We start from the raw sequence: 25126 nt of genomic DNA, 5'->3' as shown, positions 1-25126 counted from the left end.
CAGGTCTCCCCTTTTTTTTCTTTTTTCTTTTTTTGTTGCATTCCTCTCATGTTTTGCCTCTATCATGATTTGTGACACAGCAGAACAGTGGAGGGGGAGACTGCTGACCCACAAACTCAGCACCTCTGTATCTGTTTTCACGATTATGCCTGTACGCAGTTTGCAGACATGGGAGGTTGTGTCTTCAACAACAAGCCCCCCCCCCTTTTTTTTATTTTATTGTTTTGTTCCTTTCATTTTTAACTCAGTAATTCCCTCCCGGGCTTCACCATCTTCCCATGACTGCAGGATTACGTATCAATCACGTTAGGCTGTAAGAAATCTAATCTTTAGACCCTAATAAGCCATTATTGTTGTGAATTACATAACCTCATATCACCCTGATTGATAGACACAGGAGCTTGTATACAGGTGAAGCCTGCTTTGTTGTCGTTGATGTGATGACTTGGATCAATGCCACTGTGTTCTAAGTTTTCTGGCATTGTATGCTGTGGTGCTGATTTGATTGTTCTGTACAAATCTTTTCAGTGTGTTGACACTGAGAAACTGAGTGGCCTTGGTGAACGTTGTAGTGTTTTGTTTTTTTTCTGTTTTTCCAGCTCTCTCTTTTGACCCTGTTAAGTGTAGACATAGCTGCTTCTAGTAAAACAATAACTATAAGCAATATAATAATATCCATATATTTATGTACATTTAGATCAGGGGTGTGCCAATGTCCCAGAATCGATTTGTTTTTCTATAAAGAGGCACTTTTATTTGTGTTCCAATTATGTGACATTGCTTTTTCGCAACAGTTACAACAATTCCATCTAAGCATGGATAAATGTACATAAGTAAACTTAATAAATCTGGAAAAGACACTTTAATGTCTCCATTTGTCATTCTGTCTTGCAAAGCAGACTGGAGTAGAGTAGTAGAGTAGTAGTGCATCCTTTGCACACCTACACTCTTAGAAATAAAGGTTCCAAAAGGGTTCTTCTACAATGGCTGAGGTTCTACCTGGAACCATTTGCTTCTGAAAAACCCTTTCCTGAAGAAAGGGTTTTTCAAGGGTTCTTGGTAACACTAATGATTCCAGTAAGAACCATTTTTATCCAGAGAACCCTTTAAAACCCGTTTCCTGAATAAAGGGTTTTAAAAGGGGTTCTTGGTGGAACCCTCCAAAAGCCAAAAAATGTTCTCTCCCATGAGGACAAGCCGAAGAACCTTATATGGTTCTACTTAGCACTTTTATTTCTATGCGTGTATAGAAGCAGAAATCATTATGAATCAAATTGTTTTGAATGGTAAATCGGAATCAATCGGTATAAAAGATTCCCACGCCTAATTGAGATGTTGACGACACATTGAGTGTCGTCATAATTGAGTAGAAACATCGCTGCTTTTCATTTTACACACTCAAGTTTGAGGTTTAATGTAAGCGACGTGTGACGAATCAATGAAATGAATTTACGTTGAAAATAATTGCAGCTATACGCAAAAAAAAAAGAAGACCTGAACTAAACTCCAGAGTGTGGTAAACACCAGAAAGACATCTTGTCCTGCTCTGACTCCATCAGTGTCTGAGGAGATTGCTTCAAATTGAGGCACGGACACACAGTTCACTCACTTTTCCCTCTCTGACGTCTCTCAATTTTCTGTCCTCGTTCCCCGATCTGTTATTCTTCAGTCGACGGCTCGAACAGGCTGAACAAAGGGAGCAGGGAAGAGACATTTCAAGGACAAGGACATTATGACTTGAACGTGAAATGTATCATTTTTACTCGAACACAAACCTGAGGGGTCGACGCTCTGCCTCTGTGTTTGTCTTTATTCTCCTTTACACACACATACACACATGCACTGAGGTGTGTTATGCCAGTGAATCACTTGAGATAAAGTGCCAGTTATCACTTTCTCACTGTGACCCTTTTTTTTTTACTTGCAAACACACAAGAAGTTTGAGGGCCAATTCCAATTCCTATCTTAACCCTCAAGCTCAACCCTTAATCTTAACTGGCCCTCAAAACCAAGCGTTGAGGGTTATTTTGTCACTTAGAAATGGGACACCCCTTAAATGCAGATACGTCTTCAGACTGTGGGGGGCAGAATAACGCGAAAGCTGCGTCCAGTCTGTCAACTCCAAAAAAGAAGAAGAAGAAGAACACATTTACGTCACGATTATTTATTACGATCCGTTTGTCAGTCAAGTTATTAGGTTGTCAGTTAGTTATAAGATGATACTCATACAAATACCACAACCAAGGACATATTCAGCTGACAGTTACCACACACCACGGCTTATTGAAAAGTAAACCATAGCAAACGACAAAAAGATCGTAAAATAAAAATACATTTTACGCAACAATGACGTCAGTAATCCTTATATATGGGCCTAAACCAAGATAATACAATGGTTTCCATAATTTTTATATCTCAATAACAAAGAAAATACTTAATTTGTAGCGTACTCGTTTCGCTGCTTTCAGCGCCATCTTTGTTATGACAAAACACCCATTCTGGGTAGCCCTTGCTCCCAAGGGTGGTCTCGGAAAATCTCAATATTGAGGGCGATACAGCCCTTAAACTTGGCCCTCAACTCAATTTTTCTGACAATCGGGACAGCACTTGAACTAGCGGGAGCGTGCATTTTTGAGATTGGAGATTGAGGGTTAAGCAAGGAATTGGAATTCACCCTTAAAGTTTAAACACAGGACTACAGTAAATTGTTAAACATGAATTAAAACAATCGAGTCACATGCATACAGAGACACTGGAAACTATCATTATTCCCCGGCCACAAAGAGGCATGTTCCTGGTATGTTTATAGAAGTCCTGAGGACGATGTAGTTTCTGCTTTTCTCTCTACTCTGAGTTTTTTTTTTTTTTTTTTCCTCTCTGTTGGTGGTGAGGCCTCCCCCACCGCACACACACAAACATTACAGCGCTGTGGTCTTTTGTTGTTGTTCTTTCCAGTCGTCCGACTGCACTCCTGTTCTGTCACATCACGCTTGTTAGGGAAGTACACCACACCGCCGTCGCTATGGTGACAAGTCCACAGCAGAAATAGCAGAGTGCTGCTGGGGGGGAAAAGAATTGTTAAAAAAAAACAGATAGAAACATTTTTTTAAATAGACAAAGACGCGGAGAAAAGCAGTGCGACGTGGAAAAGTACAAATGTGCATTATTTTGTAGAAGAGAACACGCACACGTTAGTTTAAACTAAAGATGAGATGATGTTTAGTATCAGTGATCAACTCATTGGACTGGATGTCCGTATAAGAAAAAATTAAGTCTGATTCAATCCCTCCTAAAAACCCTAAATGTCATGTACGTGGTTCATTAAGCAGAAAGTGAGTGTGCAGTGATCGTGTGAGCTATTGTGACATGTTTCAAGATTTAACCGGGAAAAAAAATAAACATTTGGTGGATTGCGATCTGCGTGAGAAACTCATGGACAGAGAGAGCAGCATTTAAGGGTCAGGGCATGAGCTCACGGGGTCAGGATTGAATAAACACAAACACAAACTCTCACGAATTTCTGAGAAGAGAGAGGTTTGGTCTGGTTAAAAAAAAGAGTCTCTTTGGGACACGTGTCTCAGTAATGAGTTTTCCTCATCGTGGCAGCAGTCGTGTGTGCTGCTTTTTTGGTGTCACTGCAAATAAAAGACAAGTCATCTGCCACCATTAGTTCATAACGACATGAAAATGACTCGATGGTTATCCTCACTGACTGCACGAGAGTCTCATCATCCCATCCCTGCATTATGCTCCTTGGTTCAGTTTTTTTCATTTTGCCTGGGATAATTGGAAAAATGTTGCCTGTCAACGTTAATGAAAGAGCACATAACACTAAAGTTGTCTGTAAGTAGGGTTAGTCCTTTGTGATCACACGCCTATAATCTCTTTCTGCCACCCATGCAAATGTGAGGCTTTGTGACAAACAAGGCATTGTGTTATATTATAGTATGACAGTTGTGAGTCATCAAACGGTGGAACAGTGGCGAGAGCTCTTGCCTCACAGTGAGATGGTCGCCAGTTTGAGACCCGGTCTTTCTCCAGTTTCCCCCCTACAGTCATAAAACATGCAGAGGTTAATTGGACACTCCTCTAAATTGACGGTAGGTGTGAACATGAGAGTGAATGGTTGCTCGTCTTTGTGTGTTGGATTTATAGCGACCTGTCCATAATGAACCCTGCCTTTCACCTGATGTCAAACTGGGATTATCTCCAGGGAAACGATGATTGAATGAATTAAAGGGACATCCATCCATCATCTACCGCTTTATGGGGTGCTGTGCCTATCTCAGCAGACATAGGGAGATAGGCGGGGTACACCCTGGACAATTTGCCACATATAGAGACAAACATTCACTCTCACTCTCACACCTACGGTCAATTTAGAGTGACCAATTCACCTAATCCCCAAATCTGCATGTTTTTGGACTGTGGGAGGAAGCCGGAGAACCCGGAGAAAACCCACACATGAATGAATGAATGAATGAATGAATGAATGAATAGAACAGTTGCATCAAATGGAAGCGTTGTCTCTTTTTTGGCAACAATAAATAGTTGAATCTTTATTTAACCCGGGAGGTCAAATAATATTGGTCAATTGGTGATGACAGTTTCAGCTTTGAATGAAAGTTGGAATTTAGGGGACCTTACATTGGTGAGATTGAGCAGTTGCTTTCACGAACATCTGGGGCTCGGGTTTGAACACCCCCCCCCCTCCCCTCCCCCAGTTTGAATACCAACTGCGTTACATCAGGATGCAGGGGTTTGCATTCAGTGTGTGTACGTGAGAGAAAGAGAGAGAGAGTGAAATCCTGGAGTAAAAGCAGGGCCTGTTGGATGTGAAAAAGTCATAATCGGACGAGTGTTGGGGGAATTAAGAAAAAGTGGAATTGAGGAGGTTATTAAGTATTAACAGAGGAGAAAAAAGCACAACCGAGCTCATTGTGTTTAATGTGTTTGAGGGGGTGTGAGAGTGAACACAGCTGTGTGTCACCGTCTATTATCTCTCCATGTCAGTGCTGATAATACATTAAAATTCCCCCCTTGTTCAACCAATAGATATTGACTTTACCGTCTCTCTTCAGGCGTGGTTCATTTTAACAACAATCTATCTATCTATCTATCTATGTGTGTCTGCAAGCACAAAGACACAATTAGAGGGACTTTCTTTCCGCTGCGACCCCGCAGATACTCGATCATATCCCTACCTCCCCGCTCACACATGAACTAAAACCTCCACTCCTCGTTTTTTTGCCATGCGTTACTCACGCATCCTGCAGAATTCCCAGTCGATCCATACGGACACAAAGCCTCGCTCCCATTACGTCTACTCTTCTCCCACGGACAGAGAGGAAGGAGGCCCTACCAATTTAACTGGTGCAAGATACCGAGTGTGTGAGCTGAGCGCAGCAGAGCAGGGCCAGAGGGGACATCAGAAACAAAATGCCTAAGTGTGTTTTTTTTTTTTTTTTTTTAAAGAGTGTGTGAACGCTGCACGGAGCAGTGTGTGGGAATGCGTGCTGCTGCCTCACAGCTGTGAGCGAGGCAGTGAGCAGACACAAGCTAAATATGTGAAGGCACAGAACAAAGTGAGCGTCAGGATTAGAAATAGACCTGTGAAATAACACGGTTGTGACAGGGAGGCCGACACTGAGGGTGTGTTTTGCTCGCCAAACCCATTACCAGATACTGTAACGGTAGAATGTACAAAGCTGGTTACAGTGCTTTCAAGGACTTACTCTTTTCTCTCTCCCTCCCACTCTCCTGTGCAGTTGTGTAGGCTGCACAATGCTCAATCTCGGGCCTGACTTCAGCTGACCTACCCGCCATATTCCCATAGCTAATACTTAAAAGAGAGAATAAGCAGAGCGAGATAGAGAAGCATTGTTACTGCACTGTATTTTTTACCAAACATGTGTTATTGGGATTGGAAATTCTCTAAATATACTGTATATGAATTAGAGTTTAGATTCTCTGCCCTGAGGATAGCGGCGGGAAATATCGGCCCTTGATCAAGCATTTGTGTTTTTTCTCCCTTGTCATGTTCGCGTAGTTTGTTACAGCATGTCGTATTGTGTGAAGGTGTAAAAACCTGCGGCCACGAACGCATCATTTAAAAACCAGGAAGCGTATCGTCATTAGCAACGTATGCGGATCTCAGCGGCTCTGTTATTGTTGTAAATTAGACTGTGGCTGCAGGTGCAACAAGCTTCCGCTGTGAAGAGGACGTGGACATACTGTACGTTTACATTTACGGCTCACGTATTAAAAAAATTTGGGGTTTAAATCGAGCTCGGGCTCGTAATTACACTTAATGTGTATTTTATTGTTTTGTATTGTTTTTGTGTAGATAAATATGCGTGTTTTGTTTTTTTTTTCCCCAAAAGAAAATAGTGTTTAAAAATAAAAGTGAGCCTAGGATATAGTCTTGAGGTACTCCTGAGTTCAGAGGGACAGGAAACTTGAGAGTAGAGCGATCCTGTTTTCTAAAAAAAAAAAAAAACAGTTTATCTTACTCTTCCAATGTCTTTTTGACATTGTAGGACATTAACAAATTTGGCAAAAAGAAAATAATTTAAAATGAACTAATTGTAAAATGCCGAGTTTCATTGAAGTAAACGTTGAGTCAAATGCTTCAAGAACACAGCAGACTGTACCACAGATTATACCACCGCTATTTTTCGCCTGAATGCCAGACTGGAATTTAAGATGGAAAAGTCTTTATTATTCCATATCATATTACACATACACTGAGTTAAAGCTCCACTGTAACTCGTGTTGCCAAGACGTTAGTGTAGCTACAGCCCAGCCGCAGACATGACCCGAGCTTCTGCACTGACTGACAGAGATGCTGCCTTGACCGAGACCAAGAAGTCGTGTCCATTCATCTATTTTAATCATCAAGTGATGACCAAATTGCTTCAATATCTGACCAGTCACTTATTTAGACGTTTAAACTCAACTCACACACACATTTTGTTTGCACAGCGAGAAAAAACACACGTGCAAATCAACAGCCACCACCATATGCTCCAAGGGACGAGGGATATCTGCAACAGGCTGATAACAAGGGTGTGGATGCACACACACACACACACACACACACACACACACACACACACACACACTTTAAATCAGCAACATCAACTGTTGTCCCACCACATGTTAAAAAATAGATAGATGAAAAATAACCAGAGAACACACACACACACACACACACACACACATATAGCGGCACTCAGCAGCCCACGCTGTTTAAATTCACATTTAAATGCGAATACGCAGAAATGTTGGCCATGTTTGGCAGCCGCTTCACTCTCCATGTGAATGTGATGTAAGGCTGGAGCATGAGGCACTCAACAATAAGGGGGGGAGTAAAGAGTAAAAGAGCGAGTGGAGGGGTTTGAGAACTCGTCTCAAGGAAGATATGAATTACTGTCAACATCGAGGGTTAACTCTCAAAAACAGATAAGGTGCTAAAGGAAGGAAGTGACGTGCTGAAATATAGTGAGAGACAGATGGAGAAAAAAGGGATTTTAACCATTAACCTTAGCATTAACATAACTGTTGATTTCCTTTGTTTCCTCTCGTACCACGTAAATGAAACAGACACACTATCACTGTGATGGTTGGGTATATCATTTCTTTTAATTTTTGCTTGTTCTCGCGAAGTGTCCGTAAGCTACTCAGGCATGAGAAATACAGGGAAATTAAATCTCTGATGAAAAGAAGAATCTGTATTTAAACTATAACTACTGTATTTTAAAGGCACCATATGTAAGAGTGTGGCCAAAAGCGGTTACTACACTCAATTCAAAATACTGAGGTCTTTTAGGTTTCGTTTTCTCAGCCATTGTAGCTCAGACGTAAACTGGCAACCCGTGGTTGCTCGTCAGCTGAGACTCTACTGACTGCAATGATTGGTATATGGCGGTAGGTGGCGCCACATGGCAAAACTTAAACATGATTTGCAGTCTGCAAAAGATTTTTTTAATGTGAATATTTTAGCTGTACTGTTGTTGTTGGTGAGTTCAGTTTGTTATGTGAACATTATTCCTGAGTCTCTGTGACATATTAGGAGGATTTTACAGCCAGTTGCTTTATATTTATTACATAATGCACCTTTATGTATTTAGTTTTAATTTAGACGTTTTACACTGAATATAAAAACACAGAATTGCACATAAACTGTGGTTTGATTTCATTTAAGTGTGAGAGACGTTAGCTTCAGATTTGTCAGCTATAAATAAAAAAAGTCAAACAATCTTCAACAATCAATCAACTCGGAATATCTTATGTGGATACAGCTTATTTGTGGCCCCATGACTTGAATTATGAACTGTCGGTTTATGTTTTGAGCGGAAAAAAAGCAAAAAAAAAGCTCTCAGGAAGAACAAGTTTTTCCTAAAATGTAGCCTAACTTTGTAGACTAACTCAGTCGGCCCAGTCCGACTTGAGAAGACAGGAGCCAAAAAAAAAAATGGTAGCACCACAGATGGTCAAGCTTCCAGCCTCCATATTTCATTGTTTAAGTATACGTTTTTCAACACAGTAAATGGGATTATGGGCCACAGAATTTTGCCATATTGTAACTTTTGTAAATTTGCTTCAAGGATGTCGAACCCACTCTGCAAGTTTAACCTTGGAACCCTCAAAAGACCAACAAGGCTTGACATTTGAGTGTGTAGAGCACGAGTCAGTGGAGTGTCCGTTGGATAAGGTCAAAAACGTACTTTTGTCCTCAGTGAGGCTCATTGCTTTGAGATGACCAATCTTTGATATTTTGGAGACGAGTGTTTTTATCTATTAAAATATACGACATGAAGTGACACTCTGGAGGGACGCGCCAGGCAAACTCTTGGTCTGTGCTAATTATTCCGACCATAAGAGATGCTGCCGTGATCTCATCTGTGCTCAGTAACAAATCAGCCCACGAGCAACAACACCCAGACCGATGTGTTTGCACTCATTAGACGTGTAGCTGCAGGCATCGTCAGCAGCTGTTACATGACAACAAATACCAACATCCGTGCCTGCTTCATCAGACATTTAGGTCCGACTGTCAAAAAGTGTAACGAGCAGCTCGTCAGTCATTTTTTTACTCACGGTGTCGTCTGTCGTTCAGTCCTGGCAGGGGGAAGGAAAATGGCTTTTCTTCCCACTTGTCATCTGCAGTCATTGCATAATGAATGAAAATGACATGTGACAGAAACCTGAAGATAGATATTTGCACACCGACCAAAGTATACTCAACGACTTCTGCACTATTGTTCCCGCTACAATTTTTTTTTTTGCCAGGAACACACACACACACACATACATGAGTAATCGAGACATACTGTAAGACCAGATCCTGCTGATAAATATTCCTGCAGCAAATTCAAAACACAAAAAAAGATCTACAGACTGATACGTGTGTGTACTCTGAGATCGAGCAAAAATCACTTAAATGTTGAAAGTCCGATTAGAAGCTAATTAAGTTAGCGTGGGGTAAACAAGGTCACATGTCCAAAGGTAACTACAGCTTAAGCCTCACTAAAAATGTCCTTTTTCTGAGGAAAATGTCTTTTATTGAAGTTAAGACAAACAATAATTGATGTATGTATGTATGACGGATCTATCCTGTGTCCATTTTAAAACTGAAAAACAAGCATTTCTGTTCCTTGTTTCCTTTAATTGTTGTCCGCAAGGCTTTTATTGTAAAATATTTGCAGCACCATTTGAACCAAGGCTTCATACTGAGGAGTCCTGGCCCTCATTGGGTAAAAAAAGTACAGTAAAACAAAGCAAAGCTGATGAAAAAGTTGTGATTTTTCATCAGTCTTGTTGGATGTGTTAATGCAGAAAATCTTAAATTTCATGTCTTAAAATAGCCTGGTGGAGCTGATTACTAGCAACGCTGCAGAACAGTGGCTATGTTTACACAAGTGAAAATCCGAATAAATCAGAACGAGAGGCCTGGTATATGCTGATCGTCATTCAGATCTGTGTTTATATAAACAGTCAATGCGATCATGACTGATACTGGTTCGGTGCTATCGCACGTCTGATCCGCGTAAACGTGCAGCGTTTGTTTAGTACCGAAGTGGAAGTGAAGCTTCTTCTTCTTCTGCAGAATTAGACGACACTGTGCATGTCAAAAACTTGCACTCCACTTCCACGATGCATGCGCAAAACAATCGGATCATTTTGCGTCCATGTAAACGAGGGAATCGCACGTTTGAGTGGGAACAATTGTTTTTTTCGGAAATGTTGCACGTGGAATCGCAAGCTAGTATGGCAGCATGATCTGATTGCTGCAGCTCCTGGTGTGCACTCAATTCTTTGTTTAGTAAGTTTCATTCATTCACAGTGCTGAAACCACTAACATTGCTTGGTATGATACCAGGAAACAGCAGGTAACAGATAAGTAAAACACACACACACACGTACACACACAGCTCTCATTTATGTCACAGAGCTGTTATGCAACACATCTCAACACCAGTGGGAAGACTTGTTGGTTATTGAGGTCTCTGGACACTTCTTGCGTTCTCATGTTCTCTCTGGCTTTCGTCCTCTTCTCCACATGTCTTGTATCATCGCCTCTCTCTCTGCCTGCCCTATTTCTCACCATCTTACTGAATCCTTCTCTCTGTCCAGGATCACTGTCACTTTTTAACCCCCCCCCCCCCCTCCTCCCCCATTCCTTCATTTTAATTTTTACAAGACCCAAGTCCCACTCCCTGCTTTTCTCCAGCTGCCTGTCATTTCCTTCCTCTCTCATTCCCTGGCTCTTTGCCTCTCTGATTGAGCAATCAGTCTTGAATAAACCGGCCGCGCAATATAGCTTTTTCACAGCACATATTTCACGACATTGAAGTTGCAGGACAAACACAGGTTCTATCGTTAATATTTACGCTTTTTTAAAGAATTGTGTGTTTTACATATAGATCACCTTTAACACAGTGTATGTAGCTCTGTTGTTCCTCTAAAGAAGATAAAGCCGCTTCACTCTCTCTGACAGATTGGACTTGTTCGACTGGTTACACTGCTGCTGTCTCCATGGCAACAGGTTATCAACCATGACATCAGCAAAAAGTCCCATGTGCGGCTATTGTTTGTATTTCATGGGGTGTCATGCAATGTCAGCAGTGTTTCCCATTCAGTGCACCATGCTTAATTTGATTCTGCTAGTGCATCGCTGCTGCTGCTGCTGCTGCTGCTGCTGCTGCTGCTGCTGCTGCTGCTGCTGCTGCTGCTGCTGCTGCTGCTGCTGCTGCTGCTGCTGCTGCTGCTGCTGCTGCTGCTGCTGCTGCTGCTGCTGAGTCTGGGAAACTTCCAGGTGTGATCATTTCAATCATGTTCCTCATTTAGATTCTGTGTGTACATCAAGGTGCTGTCAAGTTGGCAACGAAGACTTCAGTAAGAGGTATAGAGAGTCCAGTATTCATATTGAATATAACATTCAAATGTATTTAACAGATGCAATAAAGCAAAGTTTGGCACATCAGACATTAAAGACACTCAGGAGAACTCAAGTATTCATGTCAGGGAAAAAAAAAAAAGCTCCCTTCAATTTAATTCATTGAAACACAAACACACATTTAAATTATTAAACGCAATTATTTGATTGATTGCGCACATTCTTCACATGTCTCTGTGGGAGGCAATTAGAGACAGACGGACAAAATGGACGTGGGGGTTTTTAAACCATCTGTTGACTTAATCCATGCTCATTAGATTAAGGTTAACTGAAGACAATTAAATGTAAACAAAAGCTGGTTTGTGTTTCTATGACTAAAGTATCATTTGTAGAGACAGTGGAAGGGCCGAATAACGACCAGTAACTCGTTTTCCACTTTGAAAGTTATGTTCTGTGTATGCTTCTTTTGACAGTAGTCATTGCTTGCATTTAGTACCTGCAGACAAAATTGTATATTTATGAAGACATTCATAAGACATAAGACATCCATCCATTATCTACCGCTTTATCCTTCACTGGAGGGTTCACGGGGGTGCTGTGCCTATCTCAGCTGACATAGGGCGATAGGCGGGGTACACCCTGGACAGTTAGCCAGTCCCCATATTTCATGTTTTTGGACTGTGGGAGGAAACCCGTGAACCCGGAGAAAACCCAGGAACACACAGGGAGAACATGCAAACTCCTTGCAGAAAGGCCCTTGTTCCAACCAATGCTTTTGGATTGCGCTCTGTTTTATCTTAGAATGCTAAAATATACAAAATCCACTTTTGAATCATTTTAATACTTATATTTGGGACTCTGGAGGCCCTATGAGTAGGCAAAGTGTGAAAAAGATGACTCATGTTTTTGTGGTCTTTCCTCAGTCTAAGTACAGGAGATAAAACATGCAATGTTGACTTCTGCACTCATTTGTACGTCACAACGATACATTACTGGAATTAAAGTCTCCGCTTTGTCCCTACAAAACGTGAGAGTGCAGGCGAGGGCAATAGTATCCGGAAGAGTGGAAGTCCACAAAGTGTTCTATTGTTGGCGGCACAGTGCAGCACAGAGTTCTACACAAACGTCCAGCCTCAGAGTATTGCAAGTGATGGCTTTTCCTAATGCTAACTGCTGTTAGCTGCCGGAGCCTCAGTGACACTGATGTAGTTTCCTGTGTCTCATTTGCATTTAAAGAGACAGACACTGTAAACCGAACGTTCTGAACAGGGCTGTTTTGGCAGGGTGATTGAACTGCTGTGGTGCTTCATCCTTAAGGTATTTTGACCAAACCATGTCGCAGACATGTTCATTAGGACACCAAGGAACTAGGTTAACTTGGTGAAATAGAGTAAAATATGTCTCCTTTAAGCCTCCGCAAGCCCCATAAAGTTGTGATGACTTTAAAAAAAAAATGTCCTCACAAGGTTTGAATCCAAACCTGTTCTCACAGCCTAATAAAGACGTGTACAGACACACATTCATAAACGCACAGCCCATTGTTGTTGTGAGCCAACAGGGAGCCAGTGGTCCTTGGCTGTAAAAGGGTTAACAGTGATCATGATCCATCTATTGCAGTAGGCCATCATTCAATTATTCATCAAGCTGCGATCCAGTTTCATCCACTACCAACACCACTGCCCATGGTCACATGCAGAAGGAGATATAGTGTGTGTGTTTCAGTGTGGAAGTGTTTTGAGAGAAAGTGTGCGTGTTAAATATGTAACCTGTATGTCTTCATTCTTATACACCGACGAAAACTCAGACTCGCCCATGCAGTCAGGACAGCGTGTCTGACACAAACAGACACACTGTCGCTGCTCTGTTCGTAAAGGAAATCTAATCAAATGTCCTACAATAACAGGAGATTTGAACCAAACCTGCTCTGTCTCGGTTCAGAGCAGCTGGGAAATGTAGTTTGTAGTTTGCAGTAGAAAATCAATAAAAGCAAAAGGGACAAAGAACGAGATTGACACCCCCAGCACAACAAAACTTGACTTAAAACCATTTCAATCACAAGTCAAGTTTACAGGAACCGTCAATAAAGTGCAATAAAATCAAGAATGAAAGAGTTGTGCAACCTAAAAGCCTTGATTGTGCATGGAGCAAAAGATAATTCCTTAACCCACACTTGATCCAGAAGTGTACGATCACAACTGGTCAGGTCTGTCAGAAATTTGTGTAAGTGAGAGGTGTTCTAACTCCAAAACCAGAAAAATCGCAATAGCGGTAGATTGGAAAGGGGAGGGAGAAAAAAAACGATGAAACCTTAGAAAACACGCAACGTAAGGCAAAGGCTCCCCCCAGGGGAAACTTTGATAACCCAAAAGGCTGAAGTCACAACAAACTCTCCAGCACCACCAAGTTATACACTGGGAAACAGGCGTTTGACATCAGACACACACACACAACATCTTCAGTTGGTGTTTATAGATACACCGACAACTTAAGAAGCCACAGGGAGAACCTCTCACTACCTCTGAAGGTGAGACAATGAGTAAGCACAGAGCACTGGAGACTCAGGGTATATGAACACTCCCCACACCTGGGCTTAATCTACGCAAATCAGTGCCACACACACACACACACCTGATTGCAGAGAGTTGATTCTCCCACCGCTCTCTCACAGAGCGTGAGATCGGAGGAATTCACTCTGTATCATAACATTAAAGGTCCCATATTATGCAAAATCAACTTTTTAATAATTTAAGTACTTATATATTGGGCCTCCAGAGTCCCTACGTGTCGCCAAAGTGTGAAAAAAGATGACTCAGTCATGTTTTTGTGGTCCTCCTCAGTCTAAGTACAAGAGATAAAACACGCGATGTTGACTTCGCGGAGCTCCGTTTTGCGAGTGCTGGCAAGGACGGCATCCGAAAACCAGAAGTATACGAAAAGTTATATTCTTGGCTCCACAGTGCAGCACAGAGTTCTACACAAACTTCCAGACTCAGAGGATTTATCTGTCCAGTGGATACATGTTATATATGACGGCAATGTGCCTGCTAGAGCCTGAAAATGATCACTTTCCCAAATGCTAACTGCTGTTAGCTCCCAGTAGCTTCTGTGGCTGATGTCATTTCCTGTCCCTTAAGTTTGTAAGACGTGTATAATATGGGACCTTTAAAAATGCACCTTAAGACATGAAATGAGTTGTTGTTTCCTTCAGTTATATTACACTGACACACTGATGGAGGAGTAGGTTAAGCACACTTGTAATGAACAGATGAAACAATGTGTTCTGATGCTATAACGCACAGTACTAATTCTAGCAACTATCTATACATCGGGAAATAACATCTGTCAGTTTGCCTGTTAATCTCATAACTGTCCAACGCTTCACAGATCTCTAACTTGGCAGGTGGCTTAGTCTTTGGCTGTGTTTGGATGAGAAATCCGTGCCACTTCCGCCTTAAGCAATCACTATTAACACATTAGAAAAAGTCATTTTATTTTTATGGACTCTGAACTGAAAATGTGTGAGTGAAACGCCCAGTCTAGTGTGTGTGTGTGTGTGTGTGTGTGTGTGTGTGTGTGTGTGTGTGCTCACAGAGAGTGACAGCAACAAAGGCTGGAAACTAAATGTGATGGCACGTTCTCTTTATCTGCACATCCTCTCGGTGTCCTACAGTGAGGTCTACTACATGCGAGACCCTTTAATGCTCTGCAGGACGCACTAAATATTGCATATTGTTCCCACAATAGACGATTTATTGCAGAATTTTCCATTTCCCCTTGTTTTGAGCCGCCCTGCAGTAACAGTCAAAAAAAAAACATGGATCTTTTTCCTGCTGCTTCTCCACCCTTGTTTTGAAAAAGTGTTCGACGCTGATAACCGACTACTTTCCTAATGACAACCTAGTTTGCTGACACAGGGGGAAAAAAATGTTACATATCATTCTTTTGTTTGTTTTTTTTCTTTCACAGAAGCCATGTGGCCTGTGATGATCTCATGGCCCTTTTGTGCTTCTTAGGTGCTCGACAGACAACTCTCTCCACCGTCAGGTTAACGTGCTCAGAGAAGAGGACACACGTGTGGGGAGGGGGGGGGTGTTGGGGTCATGTAACCCACAGCACAAAAAAGACCCACTCAAAAGTGTCCTAAAAGCACTCCAGTGCCACATTAAGAGATGGCATGGGCCTCGGGGGGGGATGATTAGTGGGGTGCAGAAAGGCATTGAGAGGCAGTCAGAGGTTAGACTGGCAGACACTTGCGTCTCCCCTCCACATAATGACTCCCAGCTGTGCTGCCCCCGCTGGTGATGTTCGAGGAGCTCCACTGCAAACGTTTTCTTTCTCCCCGTTGTCTCGCTGGAAACTTCTGTCGTCTTCGTTTATCTGCACCGCTCTGTCTATCGCTTTATCTGTCTCTGCACTCTCAGCTTGCACTCTCTCTTTTCCCTGACTCTCTCTCTCTCTCTCTTAATCCTCTTGCTGCGTCTAATTTTCTGTCCCTCCCACACACTCTCTCCCTCCTTGCTTATTCTCTCCCTCCTCTGCTTCTTCTTCTTCTTCTTCTTCTTTTTCTTCTCTCCTTTGCCCTGATGATCCCAGAATGCTAATGCATTTGATTTTATTTTAATACATTTTTCTCCTTTGGAAGTTCCACCCCAGCTGCCCAGCCCAAATACTTCCTCTTTAGTCAGGAAAAAGGAGGGCCTGCAGGGATTCATGAAAGTTGAGCTGCTCTGAATTATTCTGTCGTTATCCCTCCACCCCCACATCTCTCTTTCTCTCTCTCACTCACTCACTCTCTCCATCCCTCCTTCTCAGGGCAAGCTGCCCATATCACTGCTGAGGAACCCAGTGCCTAAAAATGAAATTCCATGTTTCCATCTGTGGTTGGGAGCTGCAGTGGTCACGGGGTTTTATTTGCAATAATATTGCAGTACTTACTGAGTTGATCGACGAGTCCTCACCAGTCATCGTTTCCTCCCAAAATCACCACAGCACCTTTGTGTCTCTGTCACCCTGCCCACATACTTCATATGTATTTTTACCATGTTGGACCGTGATGCTGCTTCTGTAAAAAAAGAAGAAAAAGAAAAGGTTGCGTAACATCGTTTACACATCTGACGTATGCACACACAACGTATGTACAACAGATTCTCTGGTCTGCGTAGGTCACGCGGATAATATTTTTTATCTGGCCGTCATCACTGCACATTTGTTTTCCGAGTAATGTAGGTGGTAAATTAGTGGCATCACACCGTGACTCTCAGAGCATCTTTATGCAGCTTCTTTAAATGTTGTCAACAAGTTGTGGAAGAAATGCCACTTATACACAGACACCTACGACTGATCCCTCCCTCAATCATCAATGTGGGAGGTATTAAATGTTCGGGTTCGCCGTGCAGCCTTGTTACCATTTGTTCTTGCCACGTCTCTGAAATCATCACACGCTCTGCAGGAAGCGCCATGTCCCTCTTTTAGGTCTCTTCAACACTGTGGTGTGTAACTTAAGGACTCTCTCTCTTGCTCTCTAGCGATGTTTAGATCACAGAAAATGATTTGCTAGATGACTCAACCTATGGAGGCAACAGCAAAACTGGGAAAAGTTACCCCACCCCCCTCCCCTCATCCCAACACCCACACAGTCAGATTTCACAGTATTGCTTGATAGCCCAGATGAAGGAGGCAGCACACAAACAAAGTTGTTTCTGTTCACATAGACCAAACAGAGGCAGAAAGATAACATCAACGACAAAAATCACTTACAGTAATTGCCCTGCCATCTCGACTGCAGGTGTAATGATTCGAGAAGGGACAAGAATTCCCGAATGACACTTCTATTACATTACAAATATCTATTTTCGTCACTCTCCTCCAGGAGGCTCTCATTCAGGCCGAAGCTCACACCAAGGCACAGTCCCAGGCGCGGCTGCAGGTCAACCCGCCCGAGCTCGTCCCGCGCCTTTGCCACCTGGTGCGATCTGAGATGGGCTACGGCTTCAACCTCCACAGCGATCGATCACGACCTGGACAGTACATCCGCTCTCTGGACCCGGGATCCCCTGCAGACCACGCTGGGCTGCGGCCGCAGGACAGACTCATTGAGGTAGGAAGAAAGAGTGTGGATGAAAGGCGTGGGGAGATCTGCAGAGGTGTGGACTGAACCGAGATGACGCAAGTACAACACATCAGTCCCGTTGTGATTGCTCTTCAGTTGTTTGGACAATATTGCCACTGGCAGACATTAATACAGACACTTGTGTGGCACAGATACAGGTAGTAGCTTTGTGTTACACCACAAATGTGTATGTGTGTGGGTGAAACAGTGTTGAGTGGCTTTTAATAGTATGTGATGCTTGTAGTAGAGCATCAAGTGCAGGGCAGTGAGTGTGGAGTATCATGAAAACTATACAGATATTATGGTGTTGGTATTCTGAAGCCATTTTATGAATTAAATTAGAGAAAATCCGTAATATGGGCCACACAGTGGTGGCTGCCATTGTTGCCTCACAGCAAGATGGTGGGCATTTTGGATCCTGCTTTAGCTAAGAGCCTTTTATGTGTGGAGTTTGCATGTTAGCCCTGTTTGCTCCAGGTACTCTGGCTTCCTCCCCCACAGTCCACGTAGATTATGGAAATTGGATGCGCTAAACTGAGTTTGAGAGTGAATGGTTGTTTGTCTCTGTATGTTGGCCCCAGATGGACTGGCACTTGTCCAGGGTGTACCTGGCCTTTTCGCTCTTTGTCAGCTGGGATTGGCTCCAGCTCCCTCATGACACCTGGTGTGAAGGCTCATCTACTTTTTCTTTCGGCTTTTCCCATTAGGAGTCAGCCACAGCGGATCATCTGCTTCCATCTTGCTCTATCTCTTGTGTCCTCCTCTGTTACACCAACTGTCCTCATGTTTTATTTCACGACATCCTTGCATGGACCTTCTCTCTTTTTTCTCCTGCCCAGCAGCTCCATTTTCAACATCCCTTGTCCAATCACCGTCCTTCCTCTGCATGCGACCAAAATATCTCAACGTAGCTCTTCTGCTGCTCCCGCACCTAGCAGCTCCAAGTTTCCTGGATGGAATCTGAGCAAGTTATGTTATATTAGAAATAAGGCTGCAATGACGAAGTCCCGACTTCAGCCCTGGAGCAGTTTATAAGCCTCGGCTCTGCCACGCCAAGCTAAAAGAATTAAAGCACCACCTTCTCCTTCGCTCCACATTTATTTAATTTAATAATAGAAAACTATGCCATTGTAGCAGAGATGTCTCTGACCAGCTACCCAATGGTAAAATGACCGGACTTCTGCATATTAGACTGTTGCTAAGTGTAACGGACTATTACACTTGTTCTACAGACTGTGACACTGGATGTTACTATTGATCAATTACAATACAGAAACAGAAAGAAAGATTGTGACTAATGGTGCTTTCCAGAGCCCATCCAAACCAGTTGGACGTGGGACTTCCAACTACAGAAAGTGCACTGGAATGTCTGTCGAAGTGGGACCGCCTACTAGCGAAGTCGGGGCTGATCGACCTACTCCCACTTCACCAAATGAATTTGAAGGATAATGGCAGCACCCATGGAGTCACATGAATAGGCTATAAACGTTACTTGTGTACTTGTGTCGTGTAGAGTTGTTTTTGACACAGCAATGTTGTCACAACGTCGTCGTTGTTATCTGTTAGCATGAAGATATGTAGGGCCACGGTTAAAGTATACTCATGACGTTACATATCGATATGTATCGCTTTTACATAAACGGCTCGCTTGTGTATGTAAGTAGACTGAATTGCTGACAGTCAAAATGTCTCTTCATCAACATCGTCCATATTTTAACATTCGAGTTCAATTGCCTGGAACGCTTTGAAGTAGGAGCTAGTACAACATCCCATTTGTTTGGATGGGCTCTGGAATGTACCATCATAACTTAACAAAAATCTCAAGTCTTGCACAGCAAAAACTGGGGTTAAACAACGTTTTAGAACCTGGTCTGTAAAGGTACAGCAACGTTAAGTCTACTGATTGTATACAGATGTGACTCCTTCTCTTTACACTGACACCGCTGTAATTAAAGTGGCAGAAGTAACGCTTGTGTCTGGAGTCTGGACTTGATCTGTGTCAGACAGAGAGAGAGAGAGAGAGAGAGAGAGAGAGAGAGAGAGAGAGAGAGAGAGAGGTGAGAGGCCCGTCACAGGGCAGAGGCGAGTATAAATCAGTGTGATTGTTGGGGCTGAGGAAAGAGAGACATGGGGGAGGAAGGGGGTTAGCTCTACTGTACATGTATGTTCTGTCTTGTGAAACATGGATAGAGAAAATGGAGACAGATGTGTGCAGTGTTTGACGACAGTGAGCGAAATGAGCAGGGAAGATGCAGGGAAAACAGGGAAGTCTTTAACAGGTACCAAATGTACTGAGTGTAAGATTTATGAAATGGCATAAATCTCCCTAATTGTTTGAGAATAGGAGAGACAAGTTTCCCATTGGTTACTAGAAAACATGTTTTTATCAGCAGTTTTATGATCTTAATAAGCAGTGTTTCATCTGAGGGACACACAACAACATGCGCCCTTCGTTCCCACGACCTTTGTCCTTACTGAAGAGCTGGACCAACAGGGACAGAGACAAAGGTTAGACAGAGTTCATTTGGGGATATACTGCAGGTTTTACATGTGTCTGGTTGGGCTGCAGAATGAATTGTTTTCAAAGTGAAATTGTGTTTCGGGTTAGGGTTGGCTTCTCCCTTTAGGAGCCACCACAGCGGATCATCTGCCTACATCTTTTCCTATCCCTTGTGTCCTCTTCTGTTACGCCAACTGTCCTCATGTCCTTCTTAAAAACAAACTTTTCCTTCTGCCTTGCAACGCCATTTTCAACATCCTTTAAACCATGCGTGAACGAACCACATCTTTCACCGTCAGAGACTGTTTACACATCTTTGTGGATCTCGAGAAAGTTTATGATCGGCTGCCAAGAGAGGAACTGTGGTGTTGTACAAGGAAGTCGGGAGTGGCAGAGAAGTATGCGAGGGTGGTGCAGGACATGTATGAGGACAGTGAGGACAGTGGTGAGGTGTGCAACTGGAGAGACAGACTACATCCGGGATCAGCGCTGGGCCCTTTCTTTGTTTTGCAATGGTGATGGATGTGTTGAGTCTTATGAGGATTATGTTGTTTTGCAGATGATCTTGTAATTTGTAGTGAGTGTAGGGGGGAACAAGTGGGAGAGAGAGCCTGGAGGGGTGGAGAGAAGAGGAATTAAGGTTAGTAGGAGCAAGACAGGATACATAAGTGTGCGAGACAGGTGGTACAGTGAAGATTGCAAGGAGTAGAGTTAGTGAGGATGTTATCAAGGAGGACAAGAGGACAGGTGGGCTAACAGAAGAGGACACGAGGGATAGAACAAAATGGAAGCAGATGTTCCGGTGTGGTGAAGGGAGAAGCTGATAGATAGATAGATAGATAGATAGATAGATAGATAGATAGATAGATAGATAGATAGATAGATAGATAGATAGATAGATAGATAGATAGATAGATAGATAGATAGATAGATAGATAGATAGATAGATAGATAGATAGATAGATAGATAGATAGATAGATAGATAGATAGATAGATAGATAGATAGATAGATCGGTGGGTGGATGGATGGATGGATGGATGGATGGATGGATAGATAGATAGATAGATAGATAGATAGATAGATAGATAGATAGATAGATAGATAGATAGATAGATAGATAGATAGATAGATAGATAGATAGATAGATAGATAGATAGATAGATAGATAGATAGATAGATAGATAGATAGATAGATAGATTTAATATCCTGTATATACTTTATTAGATTTGAAAAGTTCTGGTAAATCTGTGGTTTCACACCAGCTTAAAACCTGAAAAACCTCAGTGTATTAGTTTGGCTTGGCCGCGTGTGTGTGTTTGTGTGTGTCTGACAGTGCATGTGTTGTCTGTCAGCGGCTTGTTAGAGAGGTGAACGACCATAACAGATCCCTCTTTTTTTTTTTCTTTCTTTCTCGCCACACCCCATTAGTCTGGACGGGTATCAGCACCAGATAGCGTAGTGCTACATTAGGATGAGAGCTCAGCTTTCTGCCTTACATGTGACACCAGTAGACGTCTCATCCGTAGCGATGCCCCGCAAGGAAAACTGGGTGGGAACGTTTACTTTAGAGCGCCTTCATTTATTAATTAAAATATATAAAGTATTTGCCCTGAGATTATTGTATTGCACAAAGAAGGACGACGATATGTCCGATATAAGACTAGTAATGCTGACACATCACCAAGTGTCATTCACTCTTTCCACAGGGAAAAAAAAAACATGACGGCTGTTTGCTGGGCAACAAGGCCATACAGTTACTGAATCGGTCTTTGTTTCATCTGGAACCGTTTTTCCAGTATCCTGGACTCTCAAAAGGAAACATTTCAGTCGTGTATAACACACTTCATGATACGGCTTCCAGTTACTGAGCTCACCACTGAGCAGGAGCCCAAAGAGTTAAACACCACACAGATGTGTACATCCCTAACCTTAACTAGAACCAGTTTATACCTGACCTCAATCTTTAACAGAGCATCATTAGGTTATGCCTCTGAAGGGCAAGGGTTTGTTCTCCATGAGGACGACTGGTCCTGAAAACAGTTCAGTGTTTATATCAGAAAAGGTCCTAAAGAGGTAACACACACACACACACACACACACACAGTAGTATCAATAGATTTCCTGAGGAAACCTCCCATGAGAAAGGAGCTTCAGGAGTGTTCCTTCAGCATGTAATAATTAGTCCAGTGGGCAGCGTACAGAGCGGATTGTCTTATGTGGGACGAGCTGCTAATGAAAGGCTGTGAAACATGACACGACACCTGTTGTTGGGCTGAATACAAAGATGCTTGTTCTCTGTATATCAAACTGTCTGTTTGTTTTCCTCCTGGTTGACTGATCTGATCTGATCTGAGGAGAGGAGCATTTTCCATGTGTTGTTGCCACTCTCTACATGCACCCCTCCCTGCCTGTGTTACCTGTTTCCCTAAAATGGCTCGTCTCAATACACATATTTATCTCCCACCCTATTCTCTACTTTTACTTAACACCCCCACTTTTCCTCACCTAGAAACGAGACCCTTTCTATTATCCTTCTCTGCTTTAAATTGCAGTAAATTAAAAAGTAAAAATAAAAACTAATTTGCCCTCAGGTCTGTGACACCAGACACCCCCACTATAGCCGGAGCTCAGTCGAGCCATCAATAATTAATTGTGTACCAACACTAACTTGACGTGGTGCAAAGCTGCCAGCCACACAGAAGCCAAGGTCGAGACATAGCTGTGGAAACACAGGACTCCAAATGCACAGCTAGATACGACCATACAAAGAAATTGTGGCTATTGTGTTATTTATATCTTATAGCGATCAGTGCTAAAAAGTCTTCTTTTATTGTTGCACATTTATGTAGCAATTGTCCCCATTGTAGGACTGGTAAAAAAAGGTTATTTCATCTGATCTTATGACATTTAGCCATCCTAAATGCCTTCACTGTTCTGAGAATGTGTAATTCATGCAAAGAGTTTGATCAAGTTTGAGCAAAGTAGTTCAGGCTTCAAAGAAGAAAAAAAAAAACAAGATCAGTGTGAATCCGTATGTTGATGCATGACGCCCCCTACTGTGTCACTTAGGTAACACACGTTCTTGGTGCATGCACTATGTCACTGAAACACTGGTTTACTCACCTGGTGAGATTTTTGGGGAAAGATAATTTTCTGTTTTAACTCAAAATTATAAACCACAAATTGTCTTTCTTGATATACACATATATATAATGACATGCATACATATATTTATATATATATATATATATATATATATATATATATATATATATATATATATATATATATATATATATAATTAATTACATAAAAATTATCTGCTCCCTATCAGCTACACCAAAATTCCTAATGTGAATTATCTTTGATCAATGGAAAATAGTGAGATTATGTAATATATATATATACATATATATATATACATATATACACATATATATGTATGTATATATACATATGTATGTGTATATATACAATATATGTGTGTGTATATGTATATATATTGGAACCAATATGATTATTACTCTAAAGAAACGTTCTTGTTTGTTGGTGGAGTTATCAGTTTCCTTGTCTTTGTTTACGTGCACAGTGCATTGATGGCATAGTTGTAAAAACCTACGAACTCATCAAAAACCTACATTCCTCTTTACCGAGAACACATTTGTCTCCTCTGTTTGTGTTCTCTAGGTCAATGGCGTGAACATCGAGGGCATGCGACACGCAGAGGTCGTGGCCTTCATAAAGAAAGGCGGGGACGAGACCTGGCTGCTGGTGGTGGATCAGGAGGCAGATGAGTACTTCAAGAAGAGGGGGATTATCCCCACGGTCAGTCATCTTAAAGGTAGGACCCTATCCATTATCTTTATAAAAAAAAGAAAAGAAAAGAAAATACTGCACATTTGAACTTCCAAGATGCAACAGTGTCAAGTCATACCACACAAAGAAGTAATCAGAGATAAAGTAACACACCCCTAACTATGGGAAGCCTATTCAGTTTGTACCAATAAACCCTCCTAAATGTTACATACTGGACCTTTAAGTTTTGAAACCACACAGATTTTATATTCTCACATGACGTTAATTAAAAGTTAAACTAGAAAAGCACTCGGAGAGCGCAGACGTCCACCAAGGCAGCTCAAAATACACCCTGCCGGCGCGCCTGGGTCAGACAGCGAGTGTTGTAACCAGTGATAGCATCTACGGATCACATCCAAAATTGAATCACTTGTTCCTGGTCCCATTGCGGACATTTCCTGAAAATGTCATCCAAATCTGTCTGTGACTTTTCGATGTTATGTTGCGAACAGACAGACAAGCGAACTCCAACGTCCATAATGATAGACGATAACAAATCCTTCTGAACTCTTCATTGATTCTTGACTTAATAAGAAATAAATATAGTCAGAACTGTTTTTGTTTATATTAAAAGAATGTAATATGAATCCTATTAGCAATACAATGACGACAATATACGGTGAACTGATTTGTATGCATTGTTTGACTGGTTGATGTCGCAGACTATGATGGGCCGTCAATATCCAATGGCTCTCCCAGCCCTCAGATCAACGGCAGCTCCACCACACAGTCCATCAGGTCCACACACTCTGACCTCAGCAGCCAGGGCAACAGCACACAGGTGGGTTATGATGCAAAAGTATGTCTCTCTCTCATCCCGTCCCGTCTTTGAATTGTGTCTCTGACAACGTCTCACTCCCCGGTGTAGCTGGCAGATGACGAGGGCAGCCAGCTGTTGGACCCATTTGCTGAGATGGGCCTGAGTCTAAGCGCCACAGCAGCAGAGGAAAAGATGAAGGCGCAAGCCAAAGCAAAGAAGAAGGCACCGCAGATGGACTGGATGAGGAAATACGAACTCTTCAGCAATTTCTGAGACATTCCTCTTTGAGGATACTTCAAAGACCAGAGGACAGAGCTCGTTCCCTTCCAACTACGCAGATCGTGTTTTTCTTAGAGGAAGAGGGGGGGGAAAAGAAGATCTTCTCTTCCTGTAATTAAAACATCTAACCCTCATCAAAGTGCAACTGCAAATCTGTACTTTGATAAACTGAAAATGTAAAAAAAAGAAGGATCAGCTTCGCAGATGTGAACTTGTATC

General features: G+C 42.2%; 1 protein-coding gene across 1 annotated transcript in view; it reads left to right on the top strand.

Annotated features, from left to right (window-relative positions):
* LOC310933172 (Na(+)/H(+) exchange regulatory cofactor NHE-RF2) overlaps positions 1-24901 on the top strand; it is a gene marked incomplete at both ends in the record, with an annotated part of 29600 nt that extends 4699 nt beyond the window's left edge. The window contains 4 exons of the mRNA XM_083896594.1: positions 17271-17498; positions 23701-23854; positions 24531-24649; positions 24737-24901. Coding sequence (XP_083752720.1) covers positions 17271-17498; positions 23701-23854; positions 24531-24649; positions 24737-24901 — 666 coding nt within the window. The remainder of the gene's footprint in view (positions 1-17270; positions 17499-23700; positions 23855-24530; positions 24650-24736) is intronic.
* Between the last annotated feature and the right edge of the window lie 225 nt (positions 24902-25126).

This window comes from Microchirus variegatus (genome assembly GCF_963457635.1).
Source record: "Microchirus variegatus genome assembly, chromosome: 10".
Classification (NCBI taxonomy): Eukaryota; Metazoa; Chordata; class Actinopteri; order Pleuronectiformes; family Soleidae; genus Microchirus; species Microchirus variegatus.
This window is presented reverse-complemented; position numbering and strand designations above follow the sequence as displayed.